This window comes from Pipistrellus kuhlii, unplaced genomic scaffold (assembly GCF_014108245.1).
Source record: "Pipistrellus kuhlii isolate mPipKuh1 unplaced genomic scaffold, mPipKuh1.p scaffold_m20_p_13, whole genome shotgun sequence".
Classification (NCBI taxonomy): Eukaryota; Metazoa; Chordata; class Mammalia; order Chiroptera; family Vespertilionidae; genus Pipistrellus; species Pipistrellus kuhlii.
The window spans coordinates 25499142-25517231 of record NW_023425438.1 but is presented as its reverse complement, the minus strand read 5'-3'; the positions used below and the strand labels follow the sequence as shown (position 1 = coordinate 25517231).

At 52.2% G+C, this 18090-nt stretch overlaps 1 protein-coding gene and 2 long non-coding RNA genes across 3 annotated transcripts in view; 2 read left to right on the top strand and 1 right to left on the bottom strand.

Annotated features, from left to right (window-relative positions):
- The window catches only part of LOC118717370, an 11297-nt gene extending 4428 nt beyond the window's left edge, over window positions 1-6869 (top strand). The window contains exon 3 of the long non-coding RNA XR_004987451.2: window positions 6856-6869. This is a non-coding gene — a long non-coding RNA (uncharacterized LOC118717370). The remainder of the gene's footprint in view (window positions 1-6855) is intronic.
- Window positions 1-18090, bottom strand: part of EML6 (EMAP like 6) — a 191351-nt gene that overhangs the window by 9208 nt on the left and 164053 nt on the right. Inside the window, exons 28-35 of the mRNA XM_036435332.2 lie at window positions 13015-13093; window positions 9977-10106; window positions 8546-8644; window positions 7415-7588; window positions 3600-3808; window positions 2736-2893; window positions 1956-2070; window positions 1257-1445 (exon numbers count right to left, since the gene is read on the bottom strand). Coding sequence (XP_036291225.1) covers window positions 1257-1445; window positions 1956-2070; window positions 2736-2893; window positions 3600-3808; window positions 7415-7588; window positions 8546-8644; window positions 9977-10106; window positions 13015-13093 — 1153 coding nt within the window. The remainder of the gene's footprint in view (window positions 1-1256; window positions 1446-1955; window positions 2071-2735; window positions 2894-3599; window positions 3809-7414; window positions 7589-8545; window positions 8645-9976; window positions 10107-13014; window positions 13094-18090) is intronic.
- LOC118717368 lies at window positions 9961-11302 on the top strand. Its single transcript, XR_004987450.1, has 2 exons — window positions 9961-10043; window positions 11191-11302. It is a non-coding gene; the product is annotated as an uncharacterized LOC118717368 (long non-coding RNA).

Below are 18090 nucleotides of genomic sequence, written 5' to 3'. Positions count from 1 at the left end.
TGGGCGTTGGGGTCCACATGGTCCCTCGTAGCCATTCAACGCTGCTGTTGTAGCACCAAGGCGGCCCCAGACGCCACATGAACGAAAGCGGGACTTCATCTGTAGACACAGGCCGCAGGCCGACCTTAACCCTCCAGCCACAGATGGCTGACCGTTATTGTTCAGGTGGGTTTGGGACATAAGCACCTGTTCGTTCAGATCCTGAGTCGTGGCTCTCACTAGCTGGGTGTGCTCAGGTTAGTGCCTTACTTCTTCGGTTTCTCGTGTGAAAAACAAGTGATATTAGTATTGGTCTTGCAAGGTTACCGTAAGCATTGACAACAGGGTACGTGAGGCACCCAGAGTGGAGCAGGTGGTCAGGAAATGATACGTGCCGTTACCATCGGCAACGTAATCACTGTGAGCTGATGAGGTGACGGCCACACTTAGGCCCCTGCGTGTCTGTTCTCTGGTCTGTGCACAGAAGACAGGACTCAAACATACTTCAATACTGGCCCCTTTGTAATGAAACCAAGAATCTTAATTATTAGAGACTTCAGTAATTGTTTTAATATTAGATAGGCTTGGTAACGTTACCTCCCCCCACCTTAGATTATTCTTTGCTATTTTGGATTTTTACTCCAGATGAATTTTTAAAAAATTATTTTATGATATTTTAAATAGTCTTTTCCAAACTCTAATAGAAGCTTTGTGGGGATTTTGATTGAAATGTTCCATTTGGGAACATTTGACATTTTATATCATTTTTAATCTTTTTGTCCAGGGAAGATGATTTACCCTCTCCCTTATTTGTTTTTTATTTAAAGTTTTGTGGGTTCTTTCATGACAAGAGAATAATCATCCTTACTTAGATTATTCCTACTACAACTAAATATTTGTAGGCAGATATACAGCTAAAAGATAGACTCAGTGTGTGTGAATGGGACTTTTTATAATATTAGGCTAACCCAGTGGTTGGCAAATTCTTTAGTCACCAGAACCAAATATCAACAGTACACAATGATTAAAATTTCTTTTGGGAGTCAAACTTTTAAAAATTAAACTTCTTCTAAGGCCACTACTTCAAAATAGACTCGCCCAGGCCTTGGTATTTTGTGGAAGAGCCACACTCAAGGGGCCAAAGAGCCGCATGTGGCTCATGAGCCACAGTTTGCCGACCACGGGGCTAATTCAGTCACTGATCTCATTTTCAGCCCCATCCCCCACCCCCTCCCGGGCCCGGCCTCTCCTCACCACCCTGAGCTCGGCCCCCTCACCTTGTCCGCCAGGTCCCAGATGCGGGCTGTGCCGTCGTTGCTGGCGGAGATGAAGATGCCCTTGGACGGGTGTGTGGCCAGGCCCCAGATCTCCCCCTCCATGTGCCCGTCAATCAGGATGTTGGAAGCAGCATTTTTTTCACCGACTTCAATGATCTCTCCATCTTTGGTCCCCACTAGAATTTTCCCCTATTGTAACAGAACACAACGAGAAAGAGGACCAATCCTGTACCATCCCGCCCGAATGAACTGCCTGGAGTAGTCAAGTTCACAGAGCCAGCAGAGTGCTGGTTGACTGGGCCAGGCCTCGGGCCTGGACTACACCAACACCGTTTTACAAACAACTGTTTGTGAGGCCAGCAGGAAAGTGGGCATTCTCGGCACCAAGGCGGTGATACGGACTTTCTGTCCGAAGACAAAACCAGTCAATGCTCGCTCATGCACAGCGAAGAGTAGCTCAGCTTTCTTTCTTTCTTCTTATGTAATTATTCCTTTGTCTCTTCTCATAGAAGCCCTTCGTTTTCACCCTGCCATCGGGACACTATTTGGTTGTGCCTAAGTGTGTGCTTCCCAAATGGCACTTCTTAAAATCTCAAATAAATGCGGGTTGCTTCTCCTTGCGATTGTTTGCTTGGAAGGCGCTGAGCTAACTCTCCCTTGGACAGCCCGCCCCCGGCCCCGGGGAGGCCCGAGGCTCACTTTGCCGCGGCACACGGAGCGCACGCACTCCACCAGCTGCCCCGTCTCCAGCTGGAAGGCTCGGCAGCGCCTCATCTCCTGGTCCCACAGCTTCACAGCACCTCCTTCCTTGGTCCTAAAAAGACAGAGGAACTCAGTGCGTCGGGCCTTGTCCTCAGGCCTCCCGTGACCCTCACGGTCCTCTCTCCCTGGCGCCTCTTCACCGTCACAGTCACCAGAGCCCAGGAGGATGGGCCCTCCAGGCGGCCCTCCCTGAGGCCCTGGGGACGGCCCCTGGACCTCACAACCCCTTGAGCGGGCAGATTTCCTAAAATGCCTTCCAATGCCAGGATCTTGGAAGGAAAGAGAATTGTAACCTAGAAAACCAAACTTTTCACTAACAAGTCAAACATAGAGTGTTTGCGTGTCTCCCGTTTCTCTGCTTCGTTTTCACAACTTCCATGTCCCCACGGGGACCTCCCTCTCTGTTCTCACTCCTCCTTCGTCTCGTCTCCCTCAGAGCTACCCGTGGTGACCCCTGATGCACAGCAAAGCCGCGCAGACCGGGGCGAGAAGGCCGCTCGGGCTGTCGGTGGTTAAACCGCCATTCCTTCAATAGCCTCCCTCCGGAGGCCATGGCCCTGGGAGAGACGGCAGACTGGTCTCCCTGGTGCAGAAAAGACAGGAGAACGAAAACCTGCGTTTTCCTCCAAGTTGTCGATGCTTCTGCCGGCCTCTTCCCAAAACAAAACTCCTCAACTCAACTCAACCACACCCGTGCTCCCCGAGGCTCTGGCTTACGGCCGCTCTTTGCCGCCGGTGACGATGAGCCCGTCCCGCAGGGTGGTGTACATGGTGAAGACGGGCCCCGTGTGGGCCTTGGCCACCAGCCGGACGAGGAAGTGGTCCTTCCACACGTACACGTCCCCGTTGATGGCACCCGTGAACGTGAGGTTGTTCTGCAGACAAGGGGACACGGTCCAGGCTGGGACAGGCACGGCGCCCTCCCGCTCCCCACCAGACACCTGCTCCTCGGAGCGGAGCGGAGCCATGGAAGCGTGCCCTGGATCTGACCTTCTGGGCTAAGGACTTTGCAGACAGTCACGGCAGCACAGGACACGTCCCCTGGCTCCGAAAGCCAGTCTGCCGAGTCACTGTGGGGCCTTGGCTTCCCCACGGGGCACAGCTCTGCGTGGAGGGAACTCCTGGGGGACAGGGAGGCAGGCCTCCACCCCAGAGGATGCTCTCCGGGCTCAGGAGGGGGACACCTCAGCTGGAGGGCCCGTGGGCTGTGCCCCAGAATGTCCCCTGCTGGCTGAGGGCACCCCGTAGGCCACTTAAGGATGCCGGTTGGGGAACCCAGGGGGCACAAGGGCTGAAACGAAAAGGGATGCCAGCCGGTGGTAGAAACGACCCCACCTCCTCTGCGCTGTCTAACCCAGACCCCTCAGGCTCCCAAGCCGTCTGCCTCTGGAATAAGGAACCTTCTGTGCCCACCCTCCAGTGCTAAGGAAAGCGAGCAGTGACTGCAAAAAAAGCCAATGAAGCTGATCTTGTGGAGACGGCTTTCTTGTTTGCAGCTTCTTGGCCATATTCCTTCTCTCCTCCCACTTCACCCCCCCACGCGCAGGGCTCAGGGCCCCTCGGGAGCTCCGGGGGACTCACAGCACCGAAGGCCACGGAGAGCATCGTCTGCATCTTGGCGGCCTCCATGGACCCGATGACCCCCTTCTTGTACAGGAGGGCGCTGCCCGCCAGGGTCCAGAACTTCATGTGCTTGACCCCGACGGACACGAACTGCGTGTCCGAGTCCGGGCGGAACTCCACCACGAATATGCGCTCCAGGTGGCCCCCGCGGCTGGCCACCTTGGCCCCTGGTGCGACGGGAGAGTCCGGTGAGCGGCGCGGCCCGCCCAGCCCCGGGCCCGGAGGGCTGTCTGTCCCCGCAACCCCGGGCACCCTCCCCTGCCTTCTCCCCTAACTGCCCCTGCCCCTGTCAGACATGGCTCCCAACGTGAGGAAGAGAGGGAAACTTCCAGAACAGCAGGTGCTGCTGACACAATCCCTGACTCCACCCCCTCAGCCACATCCAGGCGCCTGTGAACACGGCGGGGAAGGACAGCCTGGGAGGGGGACGCCTCGAGAGAAAAGGGCATCCCCGTCCCTCATCGTCACCAAGGTTCACCCCACAGGGAGAGGAACCCTCCGAGAGTGTCCCTGAGACCCAGTTCTCTCGGACAGTCTTTACCGCTCTCCAACACACTGCTTTTTTCATTTTTATTTTTGAATAAAGGTCCCTATATGGTCCCTTTGCTTTATGGTTTTTAGGTTTAAATTCCTTTACCTTTTACATTTAATTCCTCCTTTTATCCTCAATTCCATTTATTTATGTTTTTTTTTTTTTTGCTTGTCTCTTGAGTTTTTTGAGTTTTTTTAAAAACTGAGTTTTACTTAACCTTCGTCTTGATCAAATCCCAATGCCAGCCCTAATCTGTAGAACTTCGGACAGTTATTTAGCCCCTCTGTGCCTCAGTTTCCTCACCTGTAAACTGACGGCGACAATAGTGCCCGTTTTGGAAAGTGTGCAGATTGAAAGGATGGAGCTGAGCGAAGCCTTCAGCACAGTCTTGAGGCAGTGAGTGTCCTGTGAGCGACCACTCTTATCATCATCATCGCTCGTTTGGCTCCTTTTCACATCTCTTGGCTTCTAGTCTTTTAGCCCTGATTTTACACCTCATCTATTTGCGTTCCTTCAGCCCTGGACTTTTTAACGTTTATTTTGAACTTGTATTGCCTTTCCTTTATTTTTCTTTAAACTTACTCTGAATGTTTTAGTTCCTCTTATCTCCTCTCCCTGTTATTCGCTCAGACATATTTTTTCTTCCTCTTCCTCGTCACTTACGCTTCCGTTAGTTTTTTATAATGATTCCCTAGCACGGTGGGCCGAGGGCAGCCTGCGGTCGCTCCCTATGGGGACGGTCCCCCAGGGACTGGGAGGCCCAGGCCACCTCTCGCCACCAGCAGTAACTCTCTCTGCAGAGGAAACGCGAACTTCCTGTAATGCCCCTCTCTGCCTTGGGCCCAACGGTACCCAAAGAATCGGTACCCAGGGATTCGATAAACTAAGTTACAAGACAAACAACAGAATGGGAGAAAAACACTGCCAAACGGAGGAGACCAAGACTTAACACTCAGCATCAGTAACGAATGGCAGCAGCAATATACAAGCAGTCAAAATTGATGGGAAGAGGAAGATCTCAGAGGAGTCCTGAGGGAAATGCAAAATAAAAAACAACAAGATGCACATTTCTTTCAAGCCACTGTTTGTTTTTCCTTGTCATCTCACACACACGTCTATGGGGCAATGCCTGCCTCCTCCCGGGCACTGGCTTCTAGGCTGCTCAGAACGAATTTCATACAAGCATCTAGGGCCTGACAACATGCAGTTCATATAACCAGCTCATTTTCCCCTCCACTTTACTTTGTATATCCTCCCTCCCTCCTCCTCCCCACTCTCTCATTCCACAAAATAATTATTTAACAAATGAGGGGGGGCAATGGTAAGATATGTACACAGATAATAATTTAATTTAAAAAATGGTAAAAAAAATAAAAATAAAAAAAATAATTATTTAACAAATGGGGGGGCAATGGTAAGATATGTACACAGATAATAATTTAATTTAAAAAATGGTTAAAAAAATAAAAAAATAATTATTTAACAAATGAGGGGGGCAATGGTAAGATATGTACACAAATAATAATTTAATTTAAAAAATGGTAAAAAAATAATTATTACTTAACAAATGAGGAATGAATTATATGCTCCCTAATAACCACAAAAATGTACACAAACCTCTGAGAAAACACATTGTTTATCGGTAAGCAGGACTTAAGGAAAAAACCTTCCGCAATCAGCTCAGAAGAGCTGCTGGTTGGTGAGAGGCCCTTCGATATTACCTCTGGCTCAGAGCCTCTGTACAGACAGACCCACGTGCTGGTTCCAGCCAAGACAACGGGAGCAAGTTCCCAAGGAGAGGGCCTGTCCTGCTCCTGGGAGCTCGCCTAAAGGTCCTGGCTCCACCGATTCTCCCTCGGCCCGCCAGAAGGGCCCTGTGAGCGAGGGTCTGTGCTGGGGCAGGGCCCGAGCAGGTCCTGCCCGGAGGGACGGACAGGGCAGAGAGGAGAGCGAGCCGGAAGGGGAAAAGCCAGGACTGTGTATGGGGGCCAGTGTAACTTCCTCTCTCGGCACGAGGAATAGACTTGGACTGGCTACTGCAGCGAGTAGGGTCAGTCTTGCAGAAGAAGGCCATTATTCAGCAACTTCTGGCCTCACAGAGGAAAGGGCTTTCTGAGAGGGAGCGGCTGCCTGGGGAAGTGACAAGGGCCACATCCTTGAAAGTGTTCAGGCTGGAAACCGGCCCATCCGTCTACTCAATCAGCTGGCCATTATGAGGAATGAACCTGCACCCCCAAGATCCAGAGGGTGGGCCATTTGGACGCAGCATGTGAATGAGAGGGAAAATGAGAAGTGGAGGGAATGTGATGACTGAGTCTCCTCAGAAGCATCTGCAGGTCCCCAGCCCCTTCTCCTGACGCGGGGGCTCAGGCGGGATTGCAGTGCTCCTCTGGCTGAGCTCCTCTCCTCCCAGCCCCGGCCACACCGCCCCTCAGCAGGAAGAGGCTGAGATAACGGGGCTCCAGGAGCCTCCACCGGAGACGTGCCCGGCTTCATGCGCCCCAGATACGGGCGGCCCGGCTGGAGACAGACCTCATTAGCGGCCTCACTAATTAGATCTGCTTCTGCCAGCCTGAGAACATGCTTGGAAGACTGCACAGCTTTCATCCTAAAATTACCATAAATTTAGTAGCAGCCTCTGTGTGTCTGTGTGTGTGTGTGGGGGGGGTGGGGAGAGAAAAGAGAAAGAAGGAAGGGGAGGGGCGGGGAGGGGGAGGGGAAGGGGAAGGGGAAGGGGAAGGAAGGGAAAGGAAAGGAAGAAAGGAAAACCTGCTAAGTGGCTTAATTTAAATGTGAGCCTGGAATATAAGATGAATCCCCATTTCAAAAAAAAAGTTAAAATGTGAAAGAAAAACATGTCTCAGTGGTAACACCCCTGTCCCCAGTTCCTGAAACAAGAACAGAGGCGCAGAGGCTGCTGCAGAATCCGGGAGCCACCAGAAGGCCCGCTGAGGAGGAGGGAGCCTGGGTCAGAGGTCGTTAGGAGAGAAAGGGAGGAGGCTGTGCCCTTCTGTGGGAGGAGGAAGGTCGAGGCATCAGGGCACTTTCCAAAAGCGCCACAGACCCTTCGCGAACCAGCACCGGCCGCCGGGCAGCCCTCTCTGCCGGAGGAGGCATCCAATGAGCAGCTTCTCCAGGTTCCCAAGAGCCCTGGGATCGGCTGCCCCCGCAGCCCAGCCTCCTGGGCTTGGCAGGGAGGCAGATCCACCTTCCTCCATGGACAGAAGGCCCGTTTCCTTACCTTCCTGCCAGCGCCACACGGTGATGGTGTGCTCGGGGTCCACGCCCACCGACACCAGCAGCTTGCCCGTGGCGCTGAAGTTGACGTAGTTGACCCCCTTCGAGTGGAAGCACCGCAGCATGGAGAGGGTGTGCTTGGTCATGGCGTCCCAGACGTGGATGGAGGGCGTGGTTCCTGCGGGCGGGAGGCGGGACAGAGCGCTCAGGCCGGAGGGCGGCCCAGCAAAGGCAGCCCTCAGGTGCCCCTAAAAGCCTTCAGGAGCGGCGTTCAGGGGCCCTTCAGCGGCTGGGCCTGAGGGACCCACAGCCTGGCCTGCCAGGGGCCAAGACAGCAGTGAGCACCCGCTGGGCTCCTAGAGGCGGGGGCCAGGGCACGGTGCCCAGCGAGCACAGCGCCGGAGGAGCCACAAGGAGCCGGATGAGGTCAAGGATTTGTATCTGCCACTCGGCCAGATACAGCCGGCGAGCGTGGCGCGGGCATGACTTCGCTGTGCAGGTCCAAAGCCTTACCTGGGCCTCGGCCACGGCCCCAGCGTGAGGTGGGCAATGGCAATGAGGAAGCGTGGGGGGGGTGTGTGTGTGCACAACAGCTACCATCAGTCACATTTCAAACAGGGAAGCGCTCAGCACCAGCATCGGAAAATTTCAAATTAAAGTTAAAAATGAACACGGGCTCAATGGAGACAAGCAGGAAGGATGTGTGTAAACACTGCCTCGGAGAGGACAAAGCTAAACACACACACACACACACACACACACACACACACACACACACACGCTTCTCACACGTGGGAGTCCGGTCGCATTGGTCATGGGCACAGAAGACCTGGGAAATTGCTCCTGGCTGAGCACAAACCACCGGCCTCAGACACGAGGCTCTTGTTTGAACAATTCTCCCCGGTCCACGGGGATGAGGGCATCCAGCGATTGGGAACTCAGCTATGGTCTGACTTGATGGCTCCACGGAACCACCCGTCCCTGGGTGTGTTAACCCAAGCAACGCAGAGGCGTTCGGGGGCTCAAACAATCAACAGCAACGTCAACGGGACAGAGTGGGTGCCAGGGACCCGCCCTCCCCTCTCCAATATTCCTGCTCGGCGTGGAGGAGCCTGGCGGCGTCAGGGCCGCCTACCTATCTGGCTGGTGGCCACCACGTTCCTGTACTTGGGGTGCTGGTTCACCGTGAGGCAGAGGATGTCGTCCGTGTGCTCCAGGTAGAAGCTCTGGCTCCCTGGGGGAGAGACGTGGAGGGTGAGCGGGGAGGCTGAGGGCCTCAGGGCCAGCCCACAGCTTTTGTGCAGAGTCTTTGGAAACGCCCTGTGAAACGAATCAGCCCTTCCGAAACCGGTTTGGCTCAGTGGATAGAGCGTCGGCCTGAGGACTGAAAGGTCCCAGGTTCGATTCCGGTCAGGGGCATGTATCTTGGTTGCTGGCACATCCCCAGTAGGGGGTTTGCAAGAGGCAGCTGATTGATGATTCTCTCTCATCGATGTTTCTAACTCTCTCTTCCTCTCTGTAAAAATTAAATAAAATATATATTAAAAAATTAAAAAAACAACAACAAAAAAACGAATCAACAAAAAAAAACGAAAAGGGGAGGCAGGAGATCCCTTTTCACATGTACATAGCCTGTTTCTGGTCTGAGAGAGGAGCAGGTGTCTTATCTAACACATGCCAACTCCATTCCATCCTTCCTGCTGTCCCGAGTGGGCCCAGAGCACAGTCTAAGGGCAGAGGCTTCCAGAGTCCAAGAGGAGGAGGCTGATGGTCAAAGTGGCCACTGTAAACCAACCCTCAGGCCTGGGAACGGAAGGGGAGTGATGGCAGCGACATACAAGGAAACAGCACATCACTATTAAAATAAGAATAAGAAGCTAGAAAATACACAGAAAATTTCACGCCCCTCTCTCCCCCGCCCTCCAAAAAAAAAAAAAGACAAGTCACTGTGTGCCCAGTGATATCACTGCCTAAAAACTAATGCATGGACACCTGCACAGATTGGGAAGAACGTAGAAATTTGAAAAGCAAAAATAGGTTTTAAGATATGAAGCAAATAAGTCAAAATAGTAACACCTACATCTGGCGGTCAAGATATGGGTGTCTATCAAATTGATTTCGGAAGGCTTCTTTTTGCACTTTGTGTCTCTTTTCAAACTTTTTAATTTAAGAGTCATAGGGTTAAGTTTTGGATATTTTTTGTTTGGTGTTTAAATATTCTCATTCTCACTGTCGATCTAGCTCCATAGTCAAAAGAAGCAAAACTTGAAAATCTGAGCTGCTAAAAAACTGGTCACAGGTGAAACGGAATGAAAAGAGCTCCCCTAGGCCTGGTTCTTAAAATCTCTTTATCCCCACACCCTCTTTCCGGCTTCTCTCCCTCCCTCTCAGCCTCCCGGGAGCCGATAGCAACTTTGACCCTCCCAGCATGGGCCTGCCCATCGTCTAGGACTGAAGGATACCGGCCTGGAGTGGAGGGATGGCTTTGAAGGGAAGAGAAGGCTTACGCCGGGGGGCACCTAGCGTGTGGGCCCGGGCACGGACGGCTGGCACAGAGGCCGGTCACCTGTGGCAAGGTTCTGCACGACGCCGGCCGCCGCGGTGTGGAAGATGATGTCCGCGCCCTCGTTCAGGTAATGCAGGTTATTGCGGCAGTCAAATCCCCGGTAGCCGAACACGTGGTCCAGAGCCAGCTCCTGCACCCCCGCACAGAGATGAGAGCGGCCCTTAGATAAGGTGACCATGCTCAGTGGATAGAGCGTCGGCCTATGGACTGAAGGGTCCCGGGTTCGATTCCAATCAAGGGCATGTACCTTGGTTGCAGGCACATCCCTAATAGGGGGTGTGTAAGAGGCAGCTGATGGGTGACTCTCTCTCATCGATGTTTCTAACTCTCTATCCCTCTCTCTTCCTCTCTGTTAAAAAAATCAATAAAATATATATTTAAAAAAAAAAAAAAAGTGACCAGACCAAATTGTTAAAAATCGGGACTGATTCTTTAAAAAAATCAGGACTTTTTTTTTTTTAAGTGAAAAATAAACGTATTTATTGTATTGAATCAAATATATTTCAAGGTTTATTTGTTATAGCAGCTGGCTCTAATATAGCCATATTCCTGAGGACTCCTCTTCCACACTTCTTTATTATTTTTCATTTTTTATTTTTAAAACGCTGCGGGACTTGGGAAAAATTGTTAGAAATCGGGACTGTCCCGCCCAAAGTGGGACGATCTGGTCACCTTACCCTTAGACTCTAAGGCTTATAAGAACAGCCCGCACCGCAGGCACAGCAGCGCCTCTCATGGGACCTCGGGGCTGGGAAACAGCCAATCTCGCACTAAAAACATTCTGCTTCTTGTCAGGCTCGGATAAAATGCAGGGGCCCCCCTCCCCCCCAACACCCCTTGTTTTTAGCTTCCCGGGATGCTAGGGGCACAGGCGAGCACCTAGAAATATAGTGAGTTTCCTCATTAGGTTTGCTCCCCAGCTCCTCGAGTGAGCCTGTCTACGGGTTTGGTGCCCTATAAAGGTCACCCGGACATTTGTCTGCGCCTTGGCAGGCGTCTGCAGGGGAGCTGAATGGTGGCTCCGGGATTTGCTCTGATTCCCACACACGCCGCTGGGCCTGGCAGAGCAGCATGCGGAGGCAAATGCCACACTCATTCTGCTGCTGGGTGCACACCCCACCAAGTTTCTACAGGATTTGCTTTTTTCCTTCTTTCCCAACAGCGAGACACTGCACTTCTCTTCTTCCTGCCTTGTCTCCCTTGACAAAGAACAGTGGGGCTGAGACGGATCAGACGAGCTCCTAATTCAATCTGACGCGCACGTATTGTGGGCAGGGCCCCCGTGCCAGGGCTGTGCTGGTTGGTGTGAATGAGTGTAAGAAGAGGCGAGCTCCTTTTTCCCACGATCTCTGATTCTGGCCTTTTCTTTCTCCAAAGCTCACCAATTGCAGACATCAGACTAATTCTCCCAAAACACCACACCGTGTCCTTACTCAACAGGATCTGCTAACTCACTGCCCAAACTCCTTAAGTTGGTACAATTAGCCCCTACCCATATCTCCTGTACTCCTTGGTCAGGCCGACTTATCAGGTTAGCCATGTACCATGAGCATTCCTATCTTTATGATTTTGCTTTTAAAAAGCTCTCTCATCTCCTCCTCCTTTCAACTTACTGAATGTCTTCCCAGCCCTCAGTCTCCCCCCATCCCCACCCTCACCCCCTGGTGTTTCCCAGAACTGTGTATAATTATGTAAGCCCCAGTCCTGGTGGACAACTGACTCAAGCTGGGCCCATCACATGGCTCCTCACAGGAATTCAGAACTGGCTGTTTAATTCACGGAGGAGATGTACACTCGGGTGCTGAGCAGCACCCAGAGTCCACCAAAGCAGTTAAAAAAAAAAGTCTGCAGAAACAGAGGAGACTGCGTTGAGACACACAGTTGGGCAGACGAAGGCACCATCTTGGCTTAGGATGGCTTTTCAGTTCCTGGGTCTTGTCCCTCCTGAAGCTCAGCTGTGTTTCCTGACCTGTGCTGGGTTCCGTGATAAATTCCCCCCCCCCTACACCCCCCCCCCCCCCGAGAATTCCTTTTCCAATAAAATTCGGAGATGGATTTTTCTGAGTTCACAGTCCAGGACGGGAGACCGCTGAGCCACAAATGATGGCAGCGGGGTGCGTGGCAGGGAGTGGGCAGGTGGGGGAGGGTTCAGGGTGAAGAGCATCAGGAAAGTGAAGACGTCAGCCAAGAGCCTGGAAGGACCGAGGTGTGGGGCAGGAGGAGGAGGCGCTCCCAATCTGAATGGAGCTTGAAACGTTGGCATCAGGGGCGTGAAAGCCCGAGGCAGCTCCAGGACACGAAGCAGTGGGGGTGGGAGTGGAGGTGTCTGTGACGGTGAGAATGATGGGAGGTGAGCTTGAACTATAGCTCCTGGTAACGTTCTGAACCCATTCATTTGAATCGAAGCCCAATCTTCGTGGATGTGGGAATCGACTGGGTCTCAATGCCAGCGTGAGATGTGAAGTTGTGTTTCAAAGAGTGGACTCTGCGGGCAGCAGGGCATGAGAGAGAGAGGGGGATGTCCGAAGACGGGAAGAACATGAGGAGGCCTCTCCCAGAAAACAGCAGGTTACCAGCACCACCGTCCTAAGTCTCAACCACTTCCTGGCTTGGAGACCTTGGGCAGGGGGCCTAACAGGCCACCGAAATGCCCTGAGCTCAGGTGCTCCTTTGCAAAGTGGAAACAATGCCAAGTCTTTCCTCCTGGGTGTGAAGCATCGTACCCGGTGCAGGGGTGAGCGTCCAACAACAGACAGTGAATGAGCCCCCGCCGTCCCCGAGTGGCACCAGTGCAGGAAACAGGAACCAGGGTTGAGGGACACGGGACATTTTGGAGTCAGCGCTCACAGGACCAGGGGTAGGGCTGAGGGAATGGGACGCGGTGGGATGGGGGGACGCCGTGCTGTGTAGGAGGGAGCGGGAATGAGGGCCATTGGATCCATCCAGGTTCCCTGGCAGAGACCTGCAGATGGTGATGTCCACACCAGGTATCAGGACATCGCTATCCAGTTAAGAGCAAACACATTTAACCTCCTCACCTCAACCAGCTTCTTCTTCTTGGTGATGTTGTTCTTCTGGAGTTTCTCAGGCTGGGGCGCCGCTCTGCTGACGGGTGGCCTGCGACAGAGAGTGGCCGGGAGGAACGGTGCTGACCAAGGCAGCAAGCTGGCTTGTTGGGCGTGGCTAGCAAAGGCCAAGGCCAGCTCCTTCCCTTTCCCTCCTCGCCCCCCCGTCCCCGGGCCCTCCACCTAGGCTTATTCTGTCTTCCCCCCTTGCCCACCTCCCTCCACCCCCTGAAAGGCTTCTGAAATGAAGGGTCCTGAATGATGGGGCCTCAGTTCGCAGGCACTGGGGTGGCTGTCGGGGGCCAGGAAATCCAATGAGCCAATGGCTGACGTTAACACCAAGAGGAGCCTGAGCATGAGAAGGCAGAGGCTGTGCTTCCTGAACCCGCTGGCCCTTTCTCAGACAGGATGCGTCAAAATTGTTTGGAGTTAGGCAGCGAAAAAATCACAGCGTGGGGAGTCCTGGGAGCCATGGACTCAGGTCCTTCTCACCACACGAGAGGGCCAGCAGGAAGCCAAGGGTCTATCATAGAGAACCACTCTGCTCTGTTTCTCAGGGCTCTGGCCTAGTTCCACTGCTGCCATCACAGTGGAGGTAGCTTTTCCCTTCTCCGTGTCGGAGATCTGGGCCCCTCCATTTACTTCAGAGACTTTGTCCTGGCGGAGCCCTCATGGATTCTCACAGGAGACGGCCAATTTGGGGTAACCTCGGGGTTCCTTTAAATGGACCCACTGGAGTTTAGGAAACCACGGATGGGTTGGGGAGCCCCGCACGTTCCGAATCCATTAGTTGTGGCTCTTGGGTGAGGTGAAGAGAAAAGGATTACCTTGATCCCCTTTGGAAGCAGCAAACAAAGCCAAGTGAGAAACTTAGTACAGTTTAGAGTGGCGTTAGCAAGCACCTCATTCATGCACAAGCACTTTCCAAGGGAACAGACATTCCCGTGTGGCACAAACCATGCTTCCCGGGCATGCCCGCAGAGAACTAAAACAGAAAGGAAAGAGTGCACCCGGCTACAGACTCAGAAAGCTCATACCCTGGCGTCTCTGGGCAAACTCTGCACTAAAGCGCCTACAGGATGGGGAGAGAAAAGGGAGCCTTGTCAATGCCTCCACGCCACGCCCGGGGCCCTGGCAAAGGCGCCCGGGACTCCGCCGGTTTGCGCGTGTGCCGGGGACGAGCGTGTTGTCGGAAAGACAGCCCCGTCCTCCTGGACGGCGCTGGGCGCTGGACACAATGGATGCTTTGTTTCCGAATCAAGTTCAACTCACAATTTGGCCTAATAACGCCCCGTGTTTCTCGGCAGGGCGGCTTGCCTGCGGGAACGGTTTGCATTTCTGTGCCAGGAGTGGGGGGACACAAACAAGCCACCTTTATTTTCTCCGAAACGCTTCAATCAAAACGTGTTATGTAATCATACACGATCACTGGGTCCCGTGGCATTATCACCAGCGCCGAAGAACGGGTAGCGAGCAAAATGACATCTCTGCAAAAGGACACCCCCGGCTGCCGTCATCATCGCCGCCAAATGGGGCGAACCCGGGAGGCGGGGAGCTCGCCAGTTCCCGCCATTAGACACTTCCTTCACGCTAATTATGGCTTCCCAGGACATCTGCTCTTTCTTCTGTTTTAGTGGGACTTTCCAATGAAATCCGTGGGCTTCTTCTTCCCCCTAAGGGGGCTTCAGAAATGACGAAAGCAAGCCAGGGTCTGTGATGGGCTGCAGCATGGTTCATAAGGCAGAGCCTGAGGCTCAACGCAGGGCTGGTCTTGAGGGTACTCGGGTTGTATAATACGGCACATATTATACAGCGTGTACGGAGTATGCATACAGGCACAGACACTGTGTGTTCATATATACATGCCATGTGTATATATATGTACACACGCAGTGGCAACCCGGCAGATGCTTTTTTTTTTTTTTTCACCTCGATTTTCAGTGAACAGCGGAAAAGGAAAGCAATCTCAGAATGTTCCCTTCATAGTCACAAGCACATGTGTGTGCAGCTGCATCGCCTCAGCGCGGGAGATGAGGGGGCCAGAGGGAGAGACCCGCGTGGCGCAAACTCCGCGCGCGGCCCATGGGCCCAGGCCCCGGGCGGAGGTGGGCTCGGCATGAACGCTTAGTGCTGGGTGCCCACCGGACCCCGGGGCGCGGGCAGAGCGCCGTGAGTACTTACTTGACAATTCCCTGCCTCCAAAGGAAAGCAAGTTAAAACACAACACAAGCATTAAAGGCTTTTGTCCGGCATCTCTAAACAGTGCTCGTAACATCGGACACGGGAGGGACTGCCAGACGTTTCAAACATGGCCGGAGGCTGCAGGGTTAGCATCTCTCAGCGGCTCTCGGAGTCCGCTGGAAACCTGGCCCTGGGAAGCTCTGCTGAGGTGGGAAAGGGCAGAGCACAGGAGAGCATTCCCTCACAGTTACGTCCAATGAAATCTTTGTAGCTGGCTGTTTCTAGCTGGCACCCAGGATGCGGTTGGGGGGGTGGGGTGAGAAAGCAGGTGAGTGCCATTGGGAGTCAGCAGGGACCCAGAAAGATTGAGTTGGGTGGTGGGGGTTGGAGGTGGAAGGAACCCAGGCACAAAGGGGCCCCCTGGGGCAAGTGGGGCTATGAAGACTTCCAGGGAGTCCAAGGAGCAGGAGAGCTTCCATTGGGCAAGAAATTTAAGGAGGGAGCCTGGCAAGAGAGCCAATGAATTGGATGATCCGGAGAGAGGACGATGGACTAGCTTGGGCTTTGAGAGCGGGAGAGCAGCTTTGCCAAGAAGAGAGGGTGACGAAAGGAACCACTGATGGGAACAGGAGATTTATAAGGAAAGACGATGAGTTCAATTTTGGTGTGACAAACGTTGGGTATCTGCAGGATGGCTATACTGGTTGGAAGTTCAACTGAGAGGTGGGACTCAGAGAGATTTAGGACCTTGGGAATCATCGCCCAATGGGTGGGATATATGGGCTTAATCAGGGTACAAAGAGCGGGTGGCCAAGGGTGAAACCCTGAGGACCAACAGCATTTGAAAGGCTGGAAGAGGAAGCAGAGTTGGGACACTGAGAAGGAATGGTTAGAGAGGCAGGAAGAGGAGAGTGGATTGGACTTGGGAATTAGGAAGTCACCATGTCAGCAGAATGGACAGCAGCAGACAGATGGAATGGGCTAGAGAGTGAAGGAGAGGCTTGGTGAAATCTGGATGAGAAGGAAAAAAGGGGAGGGAAGGTGAAGGTGGGGATATACATGTCAGTGTATAAAATAGGTCAAAGGATTTCTTTCTTTCTTGAAGAGAGCTGGATGGGGGTGGGAGAGACTGAAATGTGTTTCTGGGTTTTGGATATGGGGGTTGACAGAGGAGAGATGATGAGGGGGCTTGGGCCATGGGGGAATGAACAGGAGGAGAGATTCACCTCCTCTGAGAAGAGAAGAAAGGAGTTGAGTAGTTTATGTGGGGTGGAGGATGGGAGGCAAGATAGAGGAGACAGAAAAGAGTATAAAAGTACAGTTCACTCCTATTGGCTTCTGTTTTCTCAGTGAAGGAGATTAGAAAAGCCATCTGCCAGGAGTGAAGGAGAGTTAGGATTCAGGCAGAAGGTTGAGGAGGGGGACAAAGATCTGTTTGATTGCTGACTGGGTGGCAAAGGGAGCCAACCAAAGGCAAGAATGAAAAGGAATGAGCAGACTCTGGTGAGGCAATCTGCATAGATGTCACCTTCTAATCAGAAGAGTGAAGAGAAGGGTTGTAGGAGAAATAAACGGGTGAAGAGCTGAGAGGACTGGAAGAGTGACCTTTAGTGAGGCCAGGAGGGAGCTGATGAACCCAGAGAAAAATGGTGGTGTCTAGGCACTGGATGTCATAATGAGGATGAAGAGAGGGTGTACTGAGAATGACAATCTAAAGGAGATAAGATTAAGTGGCTTAGGAAGAGAGGCACTATGGGTAACAATGTAACTCATGGCATGGCAGGAGCTGAGGTTGACCAGTTGACTATTACCTGAACTCCTCAGAAACATGAAGTTGATAAATGACAGGAAGGAAGGGTGGAAGAAGTCAGAGCATAACATGAATTTCAAAGGAGTGGATGGGGCTGGTTGAAAAGCATGCCAATATATTTAAACACACCTATAAAAAGCACCCTGATCCCACCTTACACCCAATAACATAATTTCAAAGGGCACAAATCGTGCACCCTAACAATTGCTTTTGCAAATACCTCATCAGTTACCACATCATGACCACACAACAGTAGGAAGAGGCAAGATAAACAACCCCAGTAGTATCCATTCCCTCCAACTGGGTATCTCAGAGATATCGAGTGGAATATGTGTCTGGAGACCGGATTAAAATAACTGGACCCAACTCTGCCACTGTCTTCTAAGAGACTTTCTTTTTTCTGAGAAAAGTGCTTACCTACTTGTGATAAGTGAGTGGGTTTGGGTCAACTGATTACACTGTAGGAATATGATTTCCTAGGTGCATAAATATTTTTTAAAAAACGTTTTATAGCACTTTACCTCTGGATTTCTATGTCCTGCCACATTTTTTACAATAAGAAGGAAACTCTTCTCTAATGAATGGCAGGTTTAATTATCCATTATGTAGACATCATTACTTTGCTTCTAACAATAGAAAATCAAGAGGTTTGAATAAAGAAATCATTTATGATGGCTAACATTACATTCCCTTTAAAAATCAACTAACTATTCCACTTCTGGTGGAGTTCCACAGCTAGACAGTGGGCCTTAAAAATGATTAATTTCAGCGTTTCAGGGTGTAAAAGATACTCATAGCAGCCTAATGTAGAACTCTCACCAAACCCAGGGGTGACAGGAAGGAGAATTTAGCCAAGAGAGCTACACTCTGGAGGAGCAGGGACCCCCCCCCCCCTTACCCTGTTTGCCCTATGATGTGAGGTTTGAGCTTCACATACACTCAACATACATGCAATGGCAGGTCTCTGTCCTAACTCCTGCTATTTAAGGTCACTCTATCATCACAAAGGGGGTTGGAATGCAGAATTAGAGGTTCCTCCCCATTTATTGGACCAAGAT